We start from the raw sequence: 23,493 nt of genomic DNA on the forward strand, positions 1-23,493 counted from the left end.
TATATTTGCCTAATATTTATTAATGATCCATTACTCTGAAAATTAACCATCACAAAAAAAAAAAAAAAAAATAGGTCACTAGACACAGTGATAAGTGAATAAGCAAATGTGACACTGGCCATGAAAATGCTCTATACATTTATTATTCAAATTATTATACAGACAATATTATTTGTAAACAACTTTTGTAATTAGTTACAAAAATGCATAATGGAAGCATTTTCACTAGTGGTCTCAGACTTATAAACCACACTCTACTGATATAAAATGTTAATTTTATTCAACTTAATGTCAAACCAAAACCTCATATTACATTAAAAGGAACCAGAGTGAGAAAAAAATAAATAAAATCTTATTTTTACATTCCAAAATTAAATTACCAACATTGTAAAGAGATACAAAAAAAACAAACAAACAAAAAAAAAAGAATAATAATAAAAATATGTTCATAATCTTTAAATGGAGGTGAATCAGATGTACCCGTCCTGCCAACATTTATCCAAGCGACAATGTAAAGTCACAAAGGACCCTAAAATATGGTTTACTGTCTCAGCTAAAGGTCACAGTTTATGAAGAAAGATTTATTGAGAGGGGTAAAAATAAGCTTCATGGGAGAGTAACATAACGGAAACCACCGCAAACCAAGTAGTACATCAACTCCTGTCTGTCTTTGTCAAACGCACCTCAAAAAGATCTCTAATGGAGAGACGAGTCAAACTTGGAATTTTCCTGGCCAACACGGATCCCATGTCCAATATAAATAAGAATACGGCTAAACAGATGTCTTGTTTTCTGATCATGTGTTAAAGCATTAGGCAGATAATGCAGCAAGACTATCTAACAAAACATAGAACTATGGTAATATCAAGGTAGTTTCTTGGAGTAACATGGTATCATACATTTCTGAATTCAATCACTTTTATGAGGTTTGGATAAACCTCATTTTGGACAAATCGTCCCACTAAACAAATTGAATGTAAAAAAAGATTTTAAAACATCAAGAGTGACAAATAAAATAAAGAAATCAGGAAGCAGTCGAGAAACTATAATTCAAGCATTTCAAAATTCAGTATTATGTTGAATAACACTGGCAATGTATTGATAATTGCACAACAACAAAAGAATCTGTAAATCAGACTTTGGTATCACATATCAACATATGGCTGTCAAACACACTAAGTGCACATGTACAATTACACTTACATGAAATATGAAATAATTATGAATGAATCAAGAAAATACTAAAAGGACAAAACACTTCTGCTATAAAAATGAACAAAGTGTTTAAGCAGTGTAAAACTAGAATCACCTCAATAATGCATTGTAGTGTGACTAAAGTTTAATATTCAGTAACCAACTATCACTCGCATTTTACAATTTTACTAGAACAGACAAGAAAAAAAAAAAAGCTTTCAATACAATTATATTCAATTTGTCAGTCATTGTTGTGTCGCCAATGAATGTTTGTATCTGTGCTCAACATTCACACATGCTGCATTCTGTTTTAAGTGGGTTAAGGGCCCCCTCTTGTGTAAAGTAAATGCACTGCTGTATTGCAGCCCATTATATATTTGCTCATATAAATAAAAACTATTTTCAGCATTATGAAAATGGACAGATAAAATATGTAAAGAAAACCCATCATATGCAAGTTCCCAGCAGAAATATAATCATAGATTAGAGCCTTAAGAGTTTGGTTTAACAGTCTATTATTAGTGGTGATATGGGTCTTTCTCATCAGTCATTTGTGTGTCGTGTGTGTGTGTGTGTGTGTGTGTGTGTGTGTGTGTACCCATGACTAACCCCTGATACTATTAACACCACACAGAATTTTGTCACATTATTGGATAGATTTGACTAAAGTTAGTGTGTAATGAAAAGTAAACTTTAGAATAAAACCTTTTATTTATTGGTAACACTTTATAATATGCTTCTATTTGTTAACGTTAGTTAAAGGGATAGTTCACCCCAAAATGACAATTCTGTCATCATTTACTCACCCTCATGTGTATGACTACAGATGTGTATGACTTTCTTCTGCAGAACACAAATGAATATTCTTAGAAAAATATCTAAGCTCCATACAATACAAATGAATGGTGGCCAGAACGTTGAAGCTCCAAAAAGCACACAAAGGCTGCATAAAAGTAATCCATAAGACTAAAGTGGTTAATCCATATCTTCAGAAGTGATATGATAGGGATGGGTGAGAAACAGATTCATATTCAAGTCCATTTTTACTATAAATCTCCATTTTCACTTTCTTCTTTTGTTTTCTGGCGTTTAACATTCTATGAGAATTTAAACCAAAAAAATAAATAAAAAGGACTTAATATTGATCTCACCTACACTTCATAAAACAGATTAAACCACTGCAGTCATATGGATTACTTTTAAGCTGTCTTTATGTCCTTTTTGGAGCTTTCAAAGTTCTGGTTCATTGTATGGACATAAAGAGCTGAAATATTCTTAGAATCTTTGTGTTCTGCAGAAGAAAGAAAGTCATACACATCTAGGATGGCATGAGGGTGAGTAAATGATGACAGAATTGTCATTTTTGGGTGAACTGTCCCTTTAATGCATATTAAATAGATATGCGTATCATGAACTAAGACCAAACAATCTTTTTTTTTTTTTTTTCAATCTTGATTAAATTATAAACTACATATATTTAAAAACATCTGATTAATTTAACATAATAAATACAATTAATTAGTAAACTTAGAAATATTTAATAAAAAATGTATTTATAAATCAAATATATATATATATATTTATTTATATAAAAAAGGTTGAATGCATAAAATGAACATATCAAAATTTTAATATGTATTCGTATATGTATAAATACAAATTAAAAAGGATGTAAAAGTTGTTTTTATTGTTTACTCATGTAAGCTATTGTGTTCACTAATATTAATGCGTTTAATTAATGTTTACGAATAGAACCTCATTGTAAAGTGTTTCCCATTTATATGAAAATTATTTATTTTGAATATCAGTAAAATTGTATGTCCCAGTTAATCATAATTATATAATGGGTTATATAGAATAATAATAAAAAATAAATCTACCAAAATGTCTCATTGTATTTGCGGGATGCACTTAAAATCCATTTGACTACAATGTTATTAAAAAGAGGAAATATTAATCTTTCTTTTAATCAAATAATATTAAAATATGAAATTGTGTTTAAGTTCAGACTTGCACTGGTGGCCAAAAGTTTGGAATAATGTACAGATTTTGCTGTTTGGGAAGGAAATTGGTACTTTAATTCACCAAAGTGACATTCAACTGATCACAAAGTATGGTCAGGACATCACTGATGTAAAAAACAGCATCATCAATATTTGACTAGATTCCTACACCTTATTCTTGAGTAATCATGCTAAATTGATCATTTGGTACTTGAAAAATCACTTGCCATTATATCAAACACAGTTGAAAGCTATTTGGTTAATTAAATGAAGCTTAACATTGTCTTTGTGTTTGTTTTTGAATTGCCACAGTATGCAATAGACTGAAGGTCAATATCAGGTCAAAAATGGCAAAAAGAAACCGCTTTCTCTAGAAACTAGTCACTGTTTTGAGGAATGAAGGCTATACAAATACTTGAAGATTTAATTCAAAAGGTGTACACTACAGTCTTCAAAGATAAAGGACAACTGGCTCTAAAAAGAACAGAAAGAGATGTGGAAGGCCAGATGTACAACTAAACAAGAGGATAAGTACATCAGAGTCTCTAGTTTGAGAAATAGACGCCTCACATGTCCTCCGCTGACAGCTTCATTGAATTCTACCTGCTAAACACCAGTTTCATGTACAACAGTAAAGAGAAGACTCAGGGCAAAATCTGTACATTATTCAACACAGTTGATATCTGTACATTATGTTAAGGTTCTTTACACAACGAATATAGACTCTTTAGTGTTAGGCTTAAGATTAGTAATGATAAATAATGTGTAGTTTACAAGGCTATACCCAGATGTTTAGTAACTCCTGAAATGACCCATATGAAGTTCAATGTTTCAAATAAACATCAGTAATCATTAATCAAGTTTTATGAATTAACCAATTAGCATAATAGAACACATTTATAGTTGTCGAACTAAGCTTATTTTATTATTCTCTTAAATATATAAACATCATGGCACACATGAATGGAATTTTCCTCTCAATGTGGCTTATTATATCAGTAATCACTCATAAAATGTATGATCTACTGGAATTCCCACAGGAAATGTAGTAGGAATGTACATTTATTCAAATTTACCAGTCTTTTTGATGATCAAAAAGACATTACCTTCTTTTTCGCTTTGTTTCCTTTTGTTGTTTAGGCAAGGTAGTCTAGCTGAATCACACTTGATATTTTGGATTCAGGCTGCTCCTGGTCTCCATTCAGTGTCACGTGTTAAATCTACAGTTCAAAATCACTGGTTGTAGTTTGGTGGAATATACATTAATAAACCTGTATTATAGACCAGACCCTAGACAGGCTCCAAAACATTTTATTGGAGTCAAACGATCCATTAAAACAGTGTGAGAGCTCCACTCTTACCACTTACAATGGCACATTCTAGATCTCATCAAACCTAAAAACAAAAGAACAATGTTAAAGAATTAGCCGTTTGTTCATGTGGCAGCAATGCATTGCATAAAATCATGCTGATACGGGTCAGGAGCTTCAGTTAATGTTCACATCAAACATCAAAATGGGGGAAAATTATCATCTCAGTGATTTGGACCGTGGCATGATTGTTGTTGCCAGATGGGCTGGTTTGAGTATTTCTGGAACTGCTGACTCCTGGGATTTTCACATGCAACAGTCTCTAGAGTTTACTCTGAATGGTGCAAAAAACTAAACCAAAAAAAACAAAAAAAAAAACAATGAGTGGCAGTTCTGTGGACGGAAATGTCTTGTCATGAGAGAGGTCAACAGAGAATGGCCAGACTGGTTTGAGCTGACAGAAAGGCTACAGAAACTCAGATAACCACTCTGTACAATTGTAGTGAGCAGAATAGCATCTCAGATTGCACAACATGTTGAACCTTGAGGCAGATGGGCTACATCAGCAGAAGACCACGTCGGGTTCCAATTCTGTCAGCCAAGAACAGAAAGCTGAAGCTGCTGTGGGGCCACCATTTGTGTATCTCAGTAGAAATCGACATTCATCAGACCAGACTATATTAATCTATTCTTTAACTGTCCAGTTTTGGTGAGCCTGTGCCCAATGCAGCTTCATCTTTCTGTTCTTGGCATTTGAAATGTACCACAAATAATGCTGTGGACCTAGTAAAAAGTTTCCAATTCAGTTTTAACATGACCTTCATATAACAAAAAGAAAAAATGAAGTCTTTTCATTTAAATTAAAAATAATAAATCAACTCCTGGGTCATAGAAGAACCTGAAGTTGAAGAAACACCCGTACAATGAAGAGTCGCATTCCATTCTGAACATACCCCTGCTACTATCAACAGTTCCACTGAATAGGCCAAGTATGTTCTAGCTACATAATATGAATACTGAATGCACACATAGAATGAGTCAATAATGATCTTACTCACTGCCAATAATTTAAGGCTGCTATGATACAGCAGCAGGCCAAATCATATTAAGTGATTACCTCATGTCATTCCTCCGATTCGGAGCCTGTTGGATTGTCTATTGTAACGGGTTCCACCAGACGCTCATAAGAGACCACCATCATGACCTGTCGAACATTCACAAAAGGAGTCATTGGGGAACAAAAAATAAATAAATATTCAAATGTATTCTAAAACAATGTTTTAAAATCTTTACAACACCACACGGTGACTCATTTCACATGTTAAGTGGACAGTAGGAATAAAATGGCCTTTATAATTCAAAAGGTCGAAACATACTACACACAAGTATGTGAACGCAGATGCTTCGAGCTAAGCAAGCTTGATTTTGTGCAGGGCAATATGGTTAAAAATAATAAGCACAGTATTTTGTTCATATTGTTCAATATTTATCACGATATACATTTCATACCATTAATGGTGGCAGAACTGCATTCCACATGTTTGTTAGACCTCAAGAATGAATTTAACATAACTTGTTTGTTTACAAGTAAACTCCAGAGGGTAAGCTTACTTTAAAGCAAACTTCCAAAATTAGTCAAATCATAATTCACAACACAATGCAAGTACACGCTGCATTCTCAACATCACCACAAGGGCTGTTACAGCGGACATTAATGTGAATGTGATTCACAGTAATGTGAAAAGCGTTAAGTTTTTTCTTTCAACTTAACTACTGTCATGGCGGAGTAACAGTTTGAAGAGAATATTCCGGAGGGTATGTTTAAAATCGCAAGTTGTTTGAATAACACATCCGGTTTAATGGCACAGACTTTTTAAGGGAACTCTATTGCCCCCTTGAGTACTGAGGTTTGTTACTGCCACAGCAACACAAAAACACACATTGAGCATGTTAAACTGGACTCACATCTGCATATTTGCATAAAGTAGTGGAAGATCATCATGAACCAACTACATGACACAAAAAAAAACCTTGACTAACATTATGGACCAAAAATAAATAAATATGACATTTGCAAACAAACACTTATTTCATGTACAAATAGAGCATGCTCCAAACAAACACGTGTGCTATACTCACAGTAAGCAGTGCAAGTAGACCCATCATCACCCCTAGCATCACATACAGGTTAGAGGTCAACCCGCCTGCCCAGAGAGGCCCAAAAATGGTGGCCAGACCTCCGACAGAACGACGAATTCCCTGGCTGAATCCTGACAACATTGAATCCTTATTTTCGCATTTTTGTGAGATACAGTATTCAGAGTTAAAATCTGCCAGTTTATGCAAAATCAATATATCTAAATGTATGCATTTCTTACAATAATGTTCTTAGCACTGACCTTGTGTCTTCTCTGAAGTTATTTTTGAGAACAGAGACACCTGGGCGACCGCCACAAAAGGGAGGCCCAGGACCTGAAGGAAAACCCCAATGATGAACTCCGCCAGTTGCCATGCAAATCCACCTAAGCCAACAAAAAGAAGTTCATTTGGGAGTGGTTTTACAGCTTGCCACATGCTAGAATTATAAATCATTAGTGCCTGTCCATACCCTGTGGATTGGCCAGAAATATTAGGCACCAGACACATGAGATATTGCAGAGGATGAGTCCAACGGCCAGCACCACTCGCTCCGCCACACGCTTGCTCAGCCAACGTACAAAGAAAAAACCGGCGATCACCTCCACACCACACACACAGTACATGATACTGTTCTCCAACTCACCAAAGTTAAAGAACTTCTGTGTCAGAGGAGTCACCATAGTCTGCATGGGGAATATTATAAAACGCAATATTACACAATGCATATATATGTATGCATGCATGTATGCTATACATATTTGCGTATGTGTGTTTACCTCCAGAGCAGTCTGATTAAACAGTGTGATGAACTGAGCTGCCAAAAGGACAACCACCTCCTCTCTGAGGAACTCTGAAAATAGAAAACAACTAGATTCTTACATTTTGGAAATAGACTCAGCTGGGGGAGCCAGTCCTCTAGCATTACCATAAATTAGGGGTGGGCGATAAAAGCAAAAAATTATATCATGATATTTCACGAAAATGTTTGGTCGATAACGGTATACAACAACTTGAGCCCCATGAAATTGAATGATTTCTCCTCAAGATAATAAGTCTGCTGTGTGGCTAGATGCGATTATTAAACTACAAAAGCCTGCAATTTAACTAAATAAAATATAGTCTGCATGTGCTGCATGCTTTATGAATGATAATGAGACACACACACACACACAAGGTGTTTTCAGTGTATGAACGGGTTTACACATTAATTCAGAAGAACGCAACACACGCAGACTATGGGCTCTATTTTCATGAGTGCACAACTGTGCGCCAGGTCTTATCCAATTTTCATGAGAACATTAATTCTAGGTGAAATTCTCGTGCAGGCGCAAATCGCAAGTGGGCATGAGTGAAAATTGCAATTTGCTAATTTCCTGATAAATAGGTAATTGCGCTAAGACGTCTCAAAAGCATGTTTTATCTGAGCGATATAATATTTTTTTTTTATCACTTTGCTATTTTGATAATATTTTCATTTCATTTCAATAAAAAATTTTGGTTTCAAAAAAAGAATAAAATTTTCCAAAATTGGTACAAGTGCCTTCCAATTTTTTTTATAAATGAACAATTTATTAATAATAAATAATTATCCAAATAATATTTTATTTTATTAGCATTGTTTTTCCAAAACAAGCAGAAAGCAACGTTGCTCTTTAGTTGAACATAAGTGTTTGCATTGAAGAAAACTCCAACAAGCATCTGATTTGGAATTAGCCTTTCATTCTAGATATAAAATGCACAGCCGATAATGGTGCATTTAATCATATAACCAAAAGGTAATTTACTCGTTAAGATCACTTCCTGACATCAGTGTCAGCAACTACGAATAGGGGGGCTCAGTAATGGTGCTTTAGTTTTCGCTCTTCCCCAGTTTCTTTCCAAATGTTGAGTAAATGCATAACAAGCATTCTCACTATGAGGCAACATTTTGCATAACTGCGATAGAAATGATACCATTCGACACATTTCTATCGCCCATCCCTACCATAAATGTGTATACTAAATATTATCTATTTATGTAGTACATGTGATAACGGAGCACAACAGTTGTGTTCTGGAAGTAAAAATCTCATTATTATAAATTTTATTATTTTTCATAGAGAATTTATAATAAAATAACTTATGAACCTTAAAAGACAGGTCAACCATGAGCTCAAAGGTTGGTAATAAATGGAATTTGCTACTGTTGAATCAACAAATCTGTTTTATTTCAAAAGAAAACAAAACGTTGAAATTTAAATTTATGCATTTGGCAGATGCTTTTATCCAAAGTGGCACAGTGCACGTATTATAGGGACAATCCCCCCAGAGCAACCCGGAGTTGAGTGCAATGCTCAAGGACACAATGGTGGTGGCTGTGGCGATCGAACTGACAACCTTCTGCTTAACAGTTTAGTGCTTTAGCCAACTACGCCACCACTCCATAATTGCAGAAATTGTGTTGAATAATTACAAGGCAAACAAACTGCAGCAAAAGAGCTCTGCAGCGACCACCCACTTTCAAGGCGCACTGCACATGACTAGGGCTGGGTATAGAGTTCGATTAATTTTAGGCACTGACACATTTTAGGCACGGACCGAATTGCCTCTAACCTATCGAGTATCAAAATGTCTTGTCGTTCGGTACCAAATTTCGATACCTAAGGGGTTAATCTCGTCAACGTCAGAGATGAGCATGTAGCATGCTAGATGTGCCCTAAAGGTGCCGGTGATTGGCTGTTTTTAGGCATCAAGGAAAAACACTAGTTTACGCCCAGAGACGCGGCTCACACGTGAGGCTCTAGTGTGTATGAGTCCCAACACCTATAGATGGAAAGATCAAAAGCGTGGCTACATTTCACCAGGCTCTATGCCAACAGCGCGCAATATTTGCGACAAGATAATTGCTGCCAAGACCGGCAATACGACAAATCTGATGAAGCACTTGACAGTGCATGGAACCAACTTAAGAGCAGAAAGTTGCTCCGTCTTCGACTGCAAGAAGACCGAGCCGGTGCAGTAATCATCTCTGCGTCCGGCCACAGAGCTTCATTTAACATGCCCACCACACGAGTCCTCGAAAACTACTGATGAATGCAGGTAAGGTTAACGTTTAGCAAACAAACAAAATCGGCTAACTTGTAGTGGTACATGCTTGTGTATTTGTTAAATTAACGTTTCTGTGCGCGGTGACAGTCCTATAAACTGGGACCTACGTAACATTAGATATCGTTTGGATGAATGGCTATACATAGCTAGCTAGCTAAATCGATGCTAAAAATGCTTTAAGGTTGACAGTAACTGATCAAGTTTAACACGCATTACACTCTTTGAATGATACCCAGCCCTACACATGACTTCTACGTCGTTTTTGCTCTTACCTCTGCTAGCACTGAAGTTCTTTAAGGGACTGGAGCTGCTGTCTTCAGAAGGTGAGGGTGGAGGAGAAATGTGAGTCACGTCACCATTGGCCATTGAAGCAGCTCTGGAGTGGACACTGGTGACTGTACCATATGACCCAGTGAGTTCATGAGGCCTAACCAATGGTTTGACCTCTTCATCCTCCTCCTCTTCCTCTTCACGCTCCACCTCTTCCTGTACCACACTGTTCCTCTGATGTCTATCATCTTGCGGAGTGATGTCCCAGTACATGAACATCACAATGAACTGCAGGAGGATCCACAGGACGCACATGAAGAGCTGAAATAAAATATATTACAATATTAATGTTTATCGCATGTTCACAAACATCTGCTGATGCTTCAAACATCCTACTGTAGCTCTTGAGAAGCTTACCCCTGGAGACGTGTATTTATTCGCCATGAAAGGTCCCACCTCAAAGTTACAGAGTCTGAGAAAGATATTAAATGCAGGACCTGGTAGACAATACATACAGTTCTGTTATCAGGGTCAAAAATGATCTTTGTCATTAATGCAAGAATAAATTGACAACATTTACTATAAATATTTGGTACCGGCCAAGAAACTGCATTTTTCTGAGCCCCTTAGAGGACAATAGTTTTGCATTCTCAATACATTTTGCATTCTCGCTCAGCTATTTTCAAGGGAACGTAAAATGAAAATATTGTGTTCCCTTGTAAAAGCTTTGCATTCCATTGCAAAAGGTTTTGCGTTCACTCACAATAGTTGTGTTCCTTTCCAAACGTTTTGCATTACCCTTTCAATAAATTATCCCTCATGATAAGTTTTATGTTTTCTTATAGTTTTGCGTACTCTTAACAATCTTTGTAATCCCTCGCAAAACGTTTTGCATTCTATCGCAATAAGGTTTGCGCTACCTCGCAATAAGTTGAGCATTCTCTTGCATTCCCTTGCAATTGTTTTTCATTCTCTTGCAAGTTTAGCGCTCCCTCACAATAAGGTTAGCATTCTCTCACATTCCCTCGCAATAAGTTTAGCGTTCCCTTGCAATCATTTAGCGTTCTCCTCGCAATGGGTTTTGCATTCTCTCTCTATAAGTTTTGAAGTTTCTCACAATAGTTTTGCATTCCCTTTCAATAAGTTTTACATTCCCTCATAACAAGTTTTGTGTTCCCTTGCAATCGTTTTGCTTTCTCTTGAAATTATTTTGGGCTTCCTTGTAATAGCTTTATCCATCCCTTGCGGATGTCTTTGATTTGGTTTGCTCACAATAATAAAACGAGGATCGGAATATCGTTCTTTACGTACATTGTTATTTCAACCATGCATTATTTTGTAATTTCAAAGAAAGTTACAAAAAAAAAAAAAAAAAAAAAAACTGGAGGGCAAGCATAACAAACTTGCATTTGGCATATAGTGTCAATTTTGAAATAAGAAATGGTAGCAAAATAAGTGTAAAACTATGACAATCGGATAGTTTGTGATAAGGCTTGATACTTAAAGGCATTCTTGTTGACCATATGTTTACATGTATGTCCCTAATCATTTTTATAGCACTGACCAATGAGCAGTCCTGCTTGACGGCAGGCCATAACAGCAGCAAAAACGGTGGAGCGATCTTCAGGCGCAGTATTTCTTGTCAAGAAGCCAAATATAGATGAACCAGCACCAGTTCCGATGCCTAGAACAGTAAACCATTGTTAGCACACTAGAGCACCATAAATGTTTATGCCATGCAGAAAGATTCAACCTTACCTGCAACCAGACGACTGCCGAGCAATAACCATTTTGAGTATCCCATAAAATACATGAAATTACCTATGGGGAGATGAGGGAACAGAAAAAGATATGAAGCTTAAACTACACGTTTGCCATTTCACTAGCAGAAAACAGAGGTTTAAAACATTTTCATCTTCAGGTTTCTACTTACCAACAATCTCAAAGAGATTGGCAAACAGGATGATCTTTTTGGTGGTGCGTGTCCGATCTGACCAGTGGCCAAACAAAGGACCAGTGAGAAGACCGCTAAAGCTGAATGCTGATAGGCTGAGACCAAGGAAGTACGGTGCAGCATTTAGTGTCTGCAGATACCTCCATATTGTGGGCAAAATCACAGCTGAAAACAACAGATTTATTTCAGTGCTGCAATGGAAAAATATTCATATATGAAATGTTTGGTTAAAATATAAGCATGTGAGAAATTATTTTAGAATAATTGAATTCTGTCTAATATATAGTCTTCATATTTTTTGTATTTTTGATAAAGTTGTATCCTTTGATTTTTTTTGTGTGACTCTTAACAGTCGTATTGGTAATACCTCACTGGTATTTTAGCTAATATCTTGATAATTGGATAGATTAGACAGAACAAGTCTTACCAATTGGACTTTGAATCTCAAGAATCCCTTAAAGAGCAATTCTGAGATGATCAAATGTAAAAATTACATTTTACAAATATTTTGGAAATCATGACAAATGTCTGACTCAGAAACAATTGATTTACCATTATCAGCACAAATATGCATTTAATGATCTTTGTTATTATGGAGTCACATAAATGGTTCTCAGTTTCAAGTAATTAATAGCCCAAAGCAGACCATATAACCAACAAGTCTCTTCAAGTCACTTACAAATGACTCCTTAAAATTGTAATTTTATTAGAGATTGATATTACATGGTTCAGCCCTCCTGAATTTTGGAGGTGTACATTGGTAATATAGAATAATAACTAAAGTTTTAAATTTAAATGTAATGTTTTGTTTTGTAGATCTAACATGGTATTGCTTCTTTTTTTTTCTTTCTTCAGGCTCTTCGCTGGCCATGGCAGAACATGTCTTGCAGGAAATGACGCACAGAACGAACAGTATGGCTGGTGGCATTATCATGCTGGAGGGTCATGTCAGGATGAGTCTGCAGGAAGGGGACCACATGAGGGAGGATGTCTTCCCTGTAATGCGTTGAGATTGCCTGCAATGACAACAAGCTCAGTCCGATGATGCTGCGAGACACCGCCCCAGACCACGACAGACCCTCCAGCTCCAAATCATTCCCGCTCCAGAGTACAGGCTCATTCCTTCGACAATAAACTTGAGTCCGACCATCACCCCTGGTGAGACAAAACCAAGACTAGTCAGTGAAGAGCACTTTTTGCCAGTCCTGTCTGATCCAGCAAACGTGAGTTTGTGCCCATAGGCGACGTTGTTGCCGGTGACGTTTGGTAAGGACCTGCCTTACAACAGGACTACAAGCCCTCTCAAGTCCAGCCACTCTCAGCCTATTGCGGACAATCTGAGCACTGATGGAGGGATGGTGCGTTCCCGTGTAACTCGGGCATTTGTTGTTGCTGTCCTGTTTTTGTCCCACAGGTGTGATATTCAAATGTACTGATCTTGTGCAGGTGTTGTAGCTTCTCTTCCGCAATTCAACAGTGACAAACTGAAACACTAGATAACGTTATCTTAGAGATGGAATCCTGCAAACGTCAGGCTCCCAGCACAACACCGACTCCTACACAAACTCAGAGTAGGCCAAAAAAACATTTATCTACTGAATCCCGTCTGGCTAAGCGGAAACGTGATCGTGGTTGAGTGAAAACTAGAGTGAACATCTGCAGGGCATTTGATTCCTGGAGGGACCTTCGTTCGGTTTAGGGGATCAAAACCGACCCTGAATTGGCATTCTTCTTATTGGACAGGTAAGCTTACATAACTGCAAAGTATGTGAAATATAGTGCCATAAGGATTGATCGGTGTCATTTTAGCTAACTTGATCTTGCCTGCTAACGCTGATGAATTGCGAGCTACCTTGCTTCATAACTTTCAAATAATTTCAACGTTCTTCTCTTTATATTAAAAGTCAGGTTAATGTCAATGTTAATCTGTAATTATTCAGCAAGGTAAACTACAATAACACATGAAATGAATGCTAGACAATGTTCAAGATAATGTAAAAAGCTCCACTCAACAGTGTAACGTAACTATTATTATAAAACAATAGCGCATCGATATATCAAAATGCCAGTTGTGATGGAATCACATAGATACTGAATTGTCTCAACATATTTATAATGTACAGTATATTTCATAAACGGCTACTGTCATCATCCCCCAAATTTAGCTAACAGCTATTGATAAATCTGGCTAGCTAGCTAGCTAACGCCGACATAGGCTATCGTATAAATGCAGTCATGCAAAGAAAAGTGATTATTCAAACTACAGTCTCGCATAGTCAGACCTATATCCACACTTTGTTTAAGCTCTGTTCCAGCACTGGAGAGTCAACTACAGGTGAAACTCGAAAAATTAGAATATCGTGCAAAAGTTCATTAATTTCAGTAATTCAACTTAAAGGTGAAACTAATATATTATATAGACTCATTACAAGCAAAGTAAGATATTTCAAGCCTTTAAGCCATAATCATCAAAATTATATCAAATACAGCTTATGAAAACCCCAAATTCAGAATCTCAGAAAATTAGAATATTGTGAATGGGTTCAGTATTGTAGGCTCAAAGTGTCACACTCTAATCAGCTAAACACCTGCAAAGGGTTCCTGAGCCTTTAAATGGTCTCTCAGTCTGGTTCAGTTGAATTCACAATCATGGGGAAGACTGCTGACCTGACAGTTGTGCAGAAAACCTTCATTGACACCCTCCACAAGGAGGGAAAGCCTCAAAAGGTAATTGCAAAAGAAGTTGGATGTTCTCAAAGTGCTGTATCAAAGCACATTAATAGAAAGTTAAGTGGAAGGGAAAAGTGTGGAAGAAAAAGGTGCACAAGCAGCAGGGATGACCGTAGCCTGGAGAGGATTGTCAGGAAAAGGCCATTCAAATGTGTGGGGAGCTTCACAAGGAGTGGACTGAGGCTGGAGTTACTGCATCAAGAGCCACCACACACAGACGGGTCCTGGACATGGGCTTCAAATGTCAAACGTCTTACCTGGGCTAAAGAAAAAAAGAACTGGTCTGTTGCTCAGTGGTCCAAAGTCCTCTTTTCTGATGAGAGCAAATTTTGCATCTCATTTGGAAACCAAGGTCCCAGAGTCTGGAGGAAGAATGGAGAGGCACACAATCCAAGATGCTTGAAGTCCAGTGTGAAGTTTCCACAGTCTGTGTTGGTTTGGGGAGCCATGTCATCGGCTGGTGTTGGTCCACTGTGCTTTATTAAGTCCAGAGTCAACGCAGCCGTCTACTGGGACATTTTAGAGCACTTCATGCTTCCTTCAGCAGACAAGCTTTATGGAGATGCTGACTTCATTTTCCAGCAGGACTTGGCACCTGCCCACACTGCCAAACTACCAAAACCTGGTTCAATGACCATGGTATTACTGTGCTTGATTGGCCAGCAAACTCGCCTGACCTGAACCCCATAGAGAATCTATGGGGCATTGCTAAGAGAAAGATGAGAGACATGAGACCAAACAATGCAGAAGAGCTGAAGGCCGCTATTGAAGCATCTTGGTCTTCCATAACACCTCAGCAGTGCCACAGGCTGATAGCATCCATGCCACGCCGCATTGAGGCAGTAATTAATGCAAAAGGGGCCCAAACCAAGTACTGAGTACATATGCATGATTATACTTTTCAGAGGGCCGACATTTCTGTATTTAAAATCCTTTTTTTTTATTGATTTCATGTAATATTCTAATTTTCTGAGATTCTGAATTTGGGGTTTTCATAAGCTGTAAGCCATAATCATCAAAATGATATCAAATAAAGGCTTGAAATATCTTACTTTGCTTGTAATGAGTCTATATAATATATTAGTTTCACCTTTTAAGTTGAATTACTGAAATTAATGAACTTTTGCACGATATTCTAATTTTTCGAGTTTCACCTGTATAATATACAGACTCAAAGTTTGTAGTAAAACAATCATAATGGTGTAATTTTAATTATGCTACCTCATTTGTTAGCACAGATATGGGCAACATACAGCCCGCGGGCCGGATCAGGCCCTCCACATGGTTTAATGTGGCCCGTGGCACATTTATCGTAAAAGCGGTTTTTTTTTATTGGATATTTCAGTTAACTTGTATTGGGACCTAACGCATCTCCATAAGCGTTTAACATTCTCAGGGTTGCCAGCTAAGAGACTAAACACCCTCAGTTTGAGATCTATACTCCGAAAGAAATATTCCGCCTAATGTTATACTTATTTTTGTGCAATCTTGCAACCATGCAGTGAGTGCGCTTTTTCTATCTCTCGCATTCCCCTTTGAACAAACTTTGCGATCTGTACTGCAATATTCTGCTCAAAGAAAAGTGTTATACGGCTACTCTGTGTCCATTCTTGAGGCTGCTTGTGATGTTTGATGCTAATTTGCAGTTCAAGTGCAATTAAACTAAATATAAAAGTAGATCTCGGCATCACTGACATGCGAGCAAAACCAAGCCAGAGACAAATATGTATATGTATTTTTTATTTGTGTAATTTATTTACATTTACATTTATTTACATTTATGCATTTGGCAGACGCTTTTATCCAAAGCGACTTACAGTGCACTTATTACAGGGACAATCCCCCCGGAGCAACCTGGAGTTAAGTGCCTTGCTCAAGGACACAATGGTGGTGGCTGTGGGAATCAAACCAACAACCTTCTGATTAACAGTTATGTGCTTTAGCCCACTACACCACCACCACTCCAATTTATAAAGGTTAAAGTCCCTTCACACCTGTATGTTAATCTAACTCTTACAGTAATAATTTATCATAGTCATGCGTGTTATTCAGTTGTGTGCTGAAAGTCAAACCATCGAGGAGACACGCATCATGACACTTTTAGCATGTAAACGGGTATTGTTTTAGAAAAAACAAGTAAACTCGCCCGCTTTGCGACAAACATTTTAAGTTCTATAAATTAAATTTTTTTATTTATTAAAACATAATTGAATAATAAATTAACAGGGAAGTAGAGGTAAAATAAATGTATAAACTCAGCCTTTATTCAGTTTTTATCTTTGTAGAGCAATACAATACTTTGTGACTAATGGGACTAATCTGCAATTGCCTAGATACACTTCAGAAAATTTTGTACACTATTTCTGGGCTTAAAAGATACAAAAACCTAATCAATGCAGAACATTGTATCTCAAAAGGAATACAATGTGGCCCCTTTACCAAAATAGTTGCCCACCCCTGTGTTAGCATGATGCCAGTAAATCACGTTGTCTTTTTATAATTTACCTCATTGTTTTGGTCGATGCTCGCTCGCGTCCCTATGGAGTTTGTGCAGGTGCGCGAGCAACAGGTAGCTGCTGCAGTTCACTTAACGGCCCACAGGTGTCATTAATAACAAGGGTTTCTGAATCTTACATACTGCACCTGTGAGTGCAGTATGAGATACTTGCTCCAATCTTGCGAATAAAACTGTCCCCAAAGCAGGGAGAGGTCATTCAGCTGCTCCATCATGATAATGCCCATTACATTGTTGATAGAAACACGCAACAAAGTCGAATTTTTATAAATGTGAAACATTTTGGATGGAAACAGCATGTTTACTACAGGAAACGGCGGATTTATAGTCAAACGAAGACTGCACTTCAAATATATATATCACACAATCATAACCTAACCATAGTGTTTTTCAAAGTACTGTGATTTTACCATCTGACACCACCATTGCTTATGGTTACACAACACTATTAAGACAATATTTTGTTACATAGCAAACTCCTCTTACCATACTCAATCCCACTCAGTAAGAAGATAAGCCCTATAGTGAAGAATGTCAGTCTTCTCTTGCGTCTGTAGTCCATTTTCACTGTCAACCCGATTTATAACTTATAACAGCGATTCTCACCCATTTCATCGCGTCCCGCTGCGTGTAATGCACAGGACACCGTCACCAATTACTGCAGCATTCTGCACACTAGAGCACATTCACTCTGACGAAAAACAAAGTACACTTTCAGCACTGATAATCCCGAATGATCAAACCACACGGCTGAATCGGCCAAATCGATTGCCTTTTATACAAATCAGTCAATTTTTCATAAATGCAAGCAGCTGATGACATGTCACAGTGCATTATATGAACGTACTGATTTTGACAGCTGCCAGAGACAGGATGCACCTTTGCTCGTCTCCGTGTGACGTCACTTCCGGTCGCTGTAATTAAAAGGCCATGAAACGATCAGGCACACTCAAAAGTCTCAGACTGATTGAAGCCTCGGAAAAAATGACTAGCAGATAAATAAAACAGAAATCCACGAAACAGTGATGGGCAGATTACTTCATAATTGTAAACTGGAAATGTTTACAAAATACATTGAGTAGGATAAGCTTGTACCATTTTGACATAATATTGCTTAAATGTAAAGTTAAAAAACTTTTTTATGTGATTTTTGTGTGTTTTCCTTGCTATTTTTTTAGTGATGTAAAAAAGGCAATTAAAATGTCCTTCGGACAATTCAATGTGTAGTAACAGATCAGACCGGTTATACTGTATTTGTGAATCGACATAAAAAAATTGTAAAATACATATAAGTAACTGTAATCTGATTATGAGTATTTCAAAATGTAATATACTCAAAATATTACATAGACTATCTCTGTTTTATAGTCCATATTGTTTATTATTTGTATTAAATAAAATTTATATATATGAATAACTTTCATAAACATATATAAATGTATTAAAATACTGAAATATATTATATAGTAATACATGTATAATATATTTATAGTCCAATTATATTATTTTAAAATTGTAATATGTGTGTGTATATATATATATATATATGTGTGTGTGTGTGTGTGTGTGAAAAAATGCAGCAAAATAGACAAATTATGATTCTGTATTGGCAATGATGTTGTGTACTTATTTGTGGCAGTATACAAATACATTGATAATAACAACTATTTATTAAGGTCCCGCAAGCTTGTGCCACTGCTAATTATTTTGTCTTGTGATTTCCATTATGAGCCTCACACTGGCGCTTTCATACAGTTTAAATTTGATTTCCATCTGAGCTGGGATGTACTTCTACATATTTGCTTCTTCCTCATAATAGAAGTACCCAGCAGTGGAGCAACAGATTAGTGATACAGAAAAATATATTTCAGCAGTTCTGACCAATTACGGTGAAGGACACCATTCTACATATTATGTCACAGCTATACAGAATGCTGAAAACTGCCTCTAAAAGCTCATTACTATAGACCCCATAGAACAAACAAACAAAACTCATTTACTGAGAAATGGTTTAAAAGAAAATCAACTTCCATAGAGGTAACATTACATGTATGTGATTCCAGAAACTAATGTACATTTCTTGGTCAACAGTGCACAGGCACTGGAAGCAATGAAAGAAACAGTTCAACAATTGAGCAGTCACATAAACACTTAATTTAAGCATATATTCCCAAATATTTTGAGATCATTTCCAGATGTTCTCAGCAATGTCACTCTCTTGTTAAAGGAAAGCTATGCTATTCTTATAAAAGATGTTATTTTCAAATGTTTCCTCAGTTCTCCGAAGTGAACGTCCCTAAAAGTTCCACAGGAGGGAAAACAATCAGCACAAGTGTGGAGAGCAAGATGTTGCTTCTTCAGAAAGCAAGTTTCTTCATTAATAGATAGACTCTGGAGTCAACTTCAAATCCATGCAAATTATTGGCATCCCCTTGAAGTCGCATCAGCAGGCCTCCATAAGACACATATGCGGATCTGTGCAGAGATGCATTTTCATTCATATATTACATCATCAATGTGGCAACTTGTCCACTGGGATTATAAAGTGTTATAATAGCAATTAATAAAAAACAAATTGGATAATAAATTATTATAAAAAAAAGTTCATTACAAAGGCTTCACATACTTTTTCATGTTTTTTACTGCATTACAATAAAAGATATGCTAATGTACACTGATTTTCTTAATTCAAATCAGCAGTTATGCAAATACAGTTTTTTTAATAGATTTTTTTTAATTATATAAATACTTTAAATTTAAATAATTATTAATAATTCATAGCATAGAGGGTGTGTTGGGATTTAGGAGTTCTTCAAAATGTTCCTTCCACCGCCCCAATAACCTCCTCGGTTGAGGTCAACAGCGTCCCATCTTTGCTGTATACAGCTTGGATGGTTCCCCATTTCCCCCTCCTAAGGTGGCGGACGGTTTTCCAGAAGCACTTTGGTGCGGACCGAAAGTCCTTCTCCATGGCTTCTCTGAACTTTTCCCACACCCACTGCTTTGCCTCCCTCACGGTCGAGACCGCAGCCCTTCGGGCCTGTCGGTACCTTGCAACTGCCTCCGGAGACCTCCGGGACAACAAATCCCGGAAGGCCTCTTTCTTTAGTCGGACGGCTTCCCTGACCACCAGTGTCCACCACTCCAGGTAGGGAAGGAGGTATTGCCCCAAGTGAAGGAGTTCAAGTACCTCGGGGTCTTGTTCACGAGTGAGGGGACAATGGAGCGGGAGGTTGGCCGGAGAATCGGGGCAGTGGGGGCGGTATTGCACTCGCTCTATCGCACCGTTGTCACGAAAAGAGAGCTGAGCCGGAAGGCAAAGCTCTCGATCTAACGGTCAATTTTTGTTCCTACCCTCACCTATGGTCATGAAGGCTGGGTCATGACCGAAAGAACTAGGTCGCGAGTACAAGCGGCCGAAATGGGCTTCCTCAGAAGGGTGGCAGGCTTCTCCCTTAGAGATAGGGTGAGGAGCTCAGTCATCCGTGAGGAGCTTGGAGTAGAGCTGCTGCTCCTTTGCGTCGAAAGGAGTCAGTTGAGGTGGTTTGGGCATCTGGTAAGGATTCCCCCTGGCCGCCTCCCTAGGGAGGTGTTTCAGGCACGTCCAGCTGGGACGAGGCCTTGGGGAAGACCCAGGATTAGATGGAGAGATTACATCTCCACACTGGCCTGGGAACGCCTCGGGGTCCCCCAGTCAGAGCTGGTTAATGTGGCTCGGGATAGGGAAGTTTGGGGCCCCCTGCTGGAGCAGCTGCCCCAGCAACCCGACTTCGGATAAGTGGTTGAAGATGGATGGATGGATTAGTAATTAATTTTAATAAGTAAATACAAAAATGTCACATTGCTGTAATGAGAATATCAAAATGATGATCCTTTTTTGCATTGCAATAATGAGAACTGGGGACTAAAATATGTGCAATTGTCTTAAAAATTATGTTAGAATGTAAAAGAATTGAATGTCCCTAAAAATAAGTGATTTTGGTTTTCTATATGCAAAATGTAATTTCTTATTTGTTTCTTTTCATTTTAGAGTCAAATATGACCAGGACATTTTCTTAACAGGTTTTGTGAGAATCACCCTATAGGACAACTACTCATTCTCTATAGATGGAAGAATAAAAGTGAATAAAAGGGCACTCACAAGCGTGTGGCTGCTTCTGTTGAGGTCTCATCACCTTCGATCCTATAAACCTTACCATACATGACATAATCAAACTGATCAGCCCTGTAAAACAAAAAAAAAAGACGACATCAAAAATTCTACAAAAATCTACGCAGTTACAGGATGTTGCTTAAAATTGAAGTGAAAGGGGCCAGTCCATAAACGTTCATGTTTTAGGGCAATAAAATCAATCACAGGGTTTACCGCCATTGTAATCATGGCAACGTTGTTATTATTGGATATAACTTTGCACAAAAAAGGTTAGTAAGCAATTTTATCACACTAAAATCGTGTTACCACATATAATGTTTACGTCCGGTGGCTATACTTTTAAAACAACCTGTATTTTTACCTTTATGGACTGGCCCAATTTACTTCTATTGTAGGTTCATTACTGGATTCGCAATTTTTGATGTTTCTACAAAAACATACGAGGGATGAGTCATAAAATTATGCCAAAAATGCTGTAAATTGAGCGTACATTGTATTAAACACAGTGGAACTCCTATTCTTTCATATTCATTCATTAAAAGACGTCCCACATTACCTGGATGGTCTATCATCTTGAGGGTTGTATTCCCCATCATCTGGAGTTCCATCCTCGTACAATGTGCTGGCTATCACCAATCTGAACTTGTCACCTAAGTGATGATGAAACATCAATACAAGACCAACAAAACCCATTGAGGTGTCAACCATAAGCAAACTGGAATGACTTACCAAGATCAACAGGATAAATCTGAATGTTAACATCAAGAATGAGGTCCATTTTGAAAGACTCACTTTCACAGTGAAGACGAGATACTAGCAACAAAAAGAGGGTTAGGGTCCTTTCATTGATCTTTATTATTGTTTAGTTCAATGATTCAAGTATGTTAAGTACCATCAGCTCACCTCTGTCAAACTTTTTCCCATCTGGATCAATATCCTTTACATCAAAGATATCCTCAAACAGAATTCCAGCCATTTCTGCAGGAACTGAGCAATAAACTCTGAAACTGGTGGTGTGTTAGTATGCTGCCAAAACAAAAACGAGAACAGTTAACCCTTGTGCGACCTTCGGGACATATTTGTCTTTTGATAATTTTTGGCAACAAAATAAATGTAGCATAAGGTGTGTATTTGTGTGTGTGTGTGTGTGGGGGGTGATAGTTCAACCTCAGATGCTATAATGCATCTATAATACACTGTGTACACAAAAGTTACACTCAGGACCTTGTGTCAATATTTGATCCTAGTGCCATTAAAGCATAAAAATATGATTTCTATGATGTTATGCTTTCGTTACCCAGCCCTTCCTTCAAAATCTATATTTGTTAGATTTTCCACCATTTTTCATGTTTAGCCTATGGAGCAAATACATGCTTTTTGCCTATTTTAATTTTCCTGTATTATAGAACACTGATTGAATAAATGATGCAGCTAAAATCGTGTGGGTGCGTTGGTATGGATGTCAGAGTATGTTTTGTGTGTGTATATTGAGAAATGTGTGTCTGTGTGTGTGTAAAAACAACAACAGTGCAATTATGTATTTTTTTTATCTGACACTGCACAAAAAATAATAATGCATCAAAATCAACATTGTTGTTAATCATTGACATATCCCAGACAGTAATAACACACCCAAAATAGAATCCCCTTAGAATACATATATTCATAAAAAACGACAGTGGCATTATATAAACAAACGGGCATTAGGGTTAAAATCCAGAAAATTAACGAATATTTGGTAGTTATGATCAGGACTGATATTGGTTTAAAAAAATGAACTCATTGAAATTGGAAAATAATATTAAATTATAATATTATTATGGCAGTTTTTTGACACTGACATTTTGGACCTCTGAGTTAATTGAAGCACAAGGGTCAATAATAGTTATGATCTGTCCATACTAGCTTCATGCAACCTAAATACTAATAAGAACTACAGCAACTACTATCGTTGTTTGAAGCAACATTAAAACAAACAATCTGATCAAAAGTCACATACTTTACCCAATGTATATCGTGTGCAATATTGTTTCAGTTAAAATAAGAGAATTAACAGGCGTGAAAATAAACTAGATACTCCTAATTCAACACAAATATGAATCATGCCGCCCGACAATGTGCTGTTTCTCCGACCACGT

At 37.1% G+C, this 23,493-nt stretch overlaps 2 protein-coding genes across 3 annotated transcripts; both read right to left on the reverse strand.

Moving 5' to 3' along the window:
* Positions 1–226: 226 nt before the first annotated feature.
* Positions 227–18,075, reverse strand: mfsd8l1 (major facilitator superfamily domain containing 8-like 1). Its single transcript, XM_052123565.1, has 13 exons — positions 17,689–18,075; positions 11,937–12,122; positions 11,762–11,824; positions 11,568–11,687; positions 10,421–10,500; positions 10,006–10,324; positions 7,423–7,496; positions 7,116–7,329; positions 6,907–7,029; positions 6,647–6,777; positions 5,625–5,711; positions 4,559–4,592; positions 227–4,417 (listed from the first exon to the last, which is right to left on the reverse strand). The coding sequence occupies exons 1-11, from the start codon at positions 17,762–17,764 to the stop codon at positions 5,631–5,633; spliced, it is 1,467 nt and encodes a 488-aa protein (XP_051979525.1). The 5' UTR covers positions 17,765–18,075; the 3' UTR covers positions 227–4,417; positions 4,559–4,592; positions 5,625–5,630.
* Positions 18,076–18,795: 720 nt separating this feature from the next.
* polr2h (RNA polymerase II, I and III subunit H) lies at positions 18,796–23,489 on the reverse strand. 2 transcript variants are annotated; one of them, XM_052124240.1, is made up of 6 exons: positions 23,360–23,489; positions 22,259–22,381; positions 22,085–22,168; positions 21,912–22,005; positions 21,344–21,427; positions 18,796–19,677 (listed from the first exon to the last, which is right to left on the reverse strand). In XM_052124240.1, exons 2-6 carry the CDS (start codon positions 22,329–22,331, stop codon positions 19,560–19,562), a joined length of 453 nt encoding a protein of 150 aa, XP_051980200.1. In that variant the 5' UTR covers positions 22,332–22,381; positions 23,360–23,489; the 3' UTR covers positions 18,796–19,559. The 2 variants fall into 2 exon arrangements, with proteins under 2 accessions (XP_051980200.1, XP_051980201.1); XM_052124241.1 differs by having other exon boundaries at positions 23,355–23,485.
* Between the last annotated feature and the right edge of the window lie 4 nt (positions 23,490–23,493).

This window comes from Xyrauchen texanus, chromosome 50 (assembly GCF_025860055.1).
Source record: "Xyrauchen texanus isolate HMW12.3.18 chromosome 50, RBS_HiC_50CHRs, whole genome shotgun sequence".
Taxonomy (NCBI): Eukaryota; Metazoa; Chordata; class Actinopteri; order Cypriniformes; family Catostomidae; genus Xyrauchen; species Xyrauchen texanus.

Coding starts and splice junctions, on each gene's coding strand:
- mfsd8l1 (XM_052123565.1), bottom strand. CDS start 17,764: ATGGACTACAGACGCAAGAGAAGACTGACATTCTTCACTATAGGGCTT. Junction 11,825..11,936: donor CAATCTCTTTGAGATTGTTG/GTAAGTAGAAAC, acceptor ATCTCCCCATAG/GTAATTTCATGTATTTTATG. Junction 11,688..11,761: donor CGGCAGTCGTCTGGTTGCAG/GTAAGGTTGAAT, acceptor TTACTGTTCTAG/GCATCGGAACTGGTGCTGGT.
- polr2h (XM_052124240.1), bottom strand. CDS start 22,331: ATGGCTGGAATTCTGTTTGAGGATATCTTTGATGTAAAGGATATTGAT. Junction 21,428..21,911: donor CAAGATGATAGACCATCCAG/GTAATGTGGGAC, acceptor TTTGTTTTACAG/GGCTGATCAGTTTGATTATG. Junction 19,678..21,343: donor ACAGAAGCAGCCACACGCTT/GTGAGTGCCCTT, acceptor ATCTCTGCACAG/ATCCGCATATGTGTCTTATG.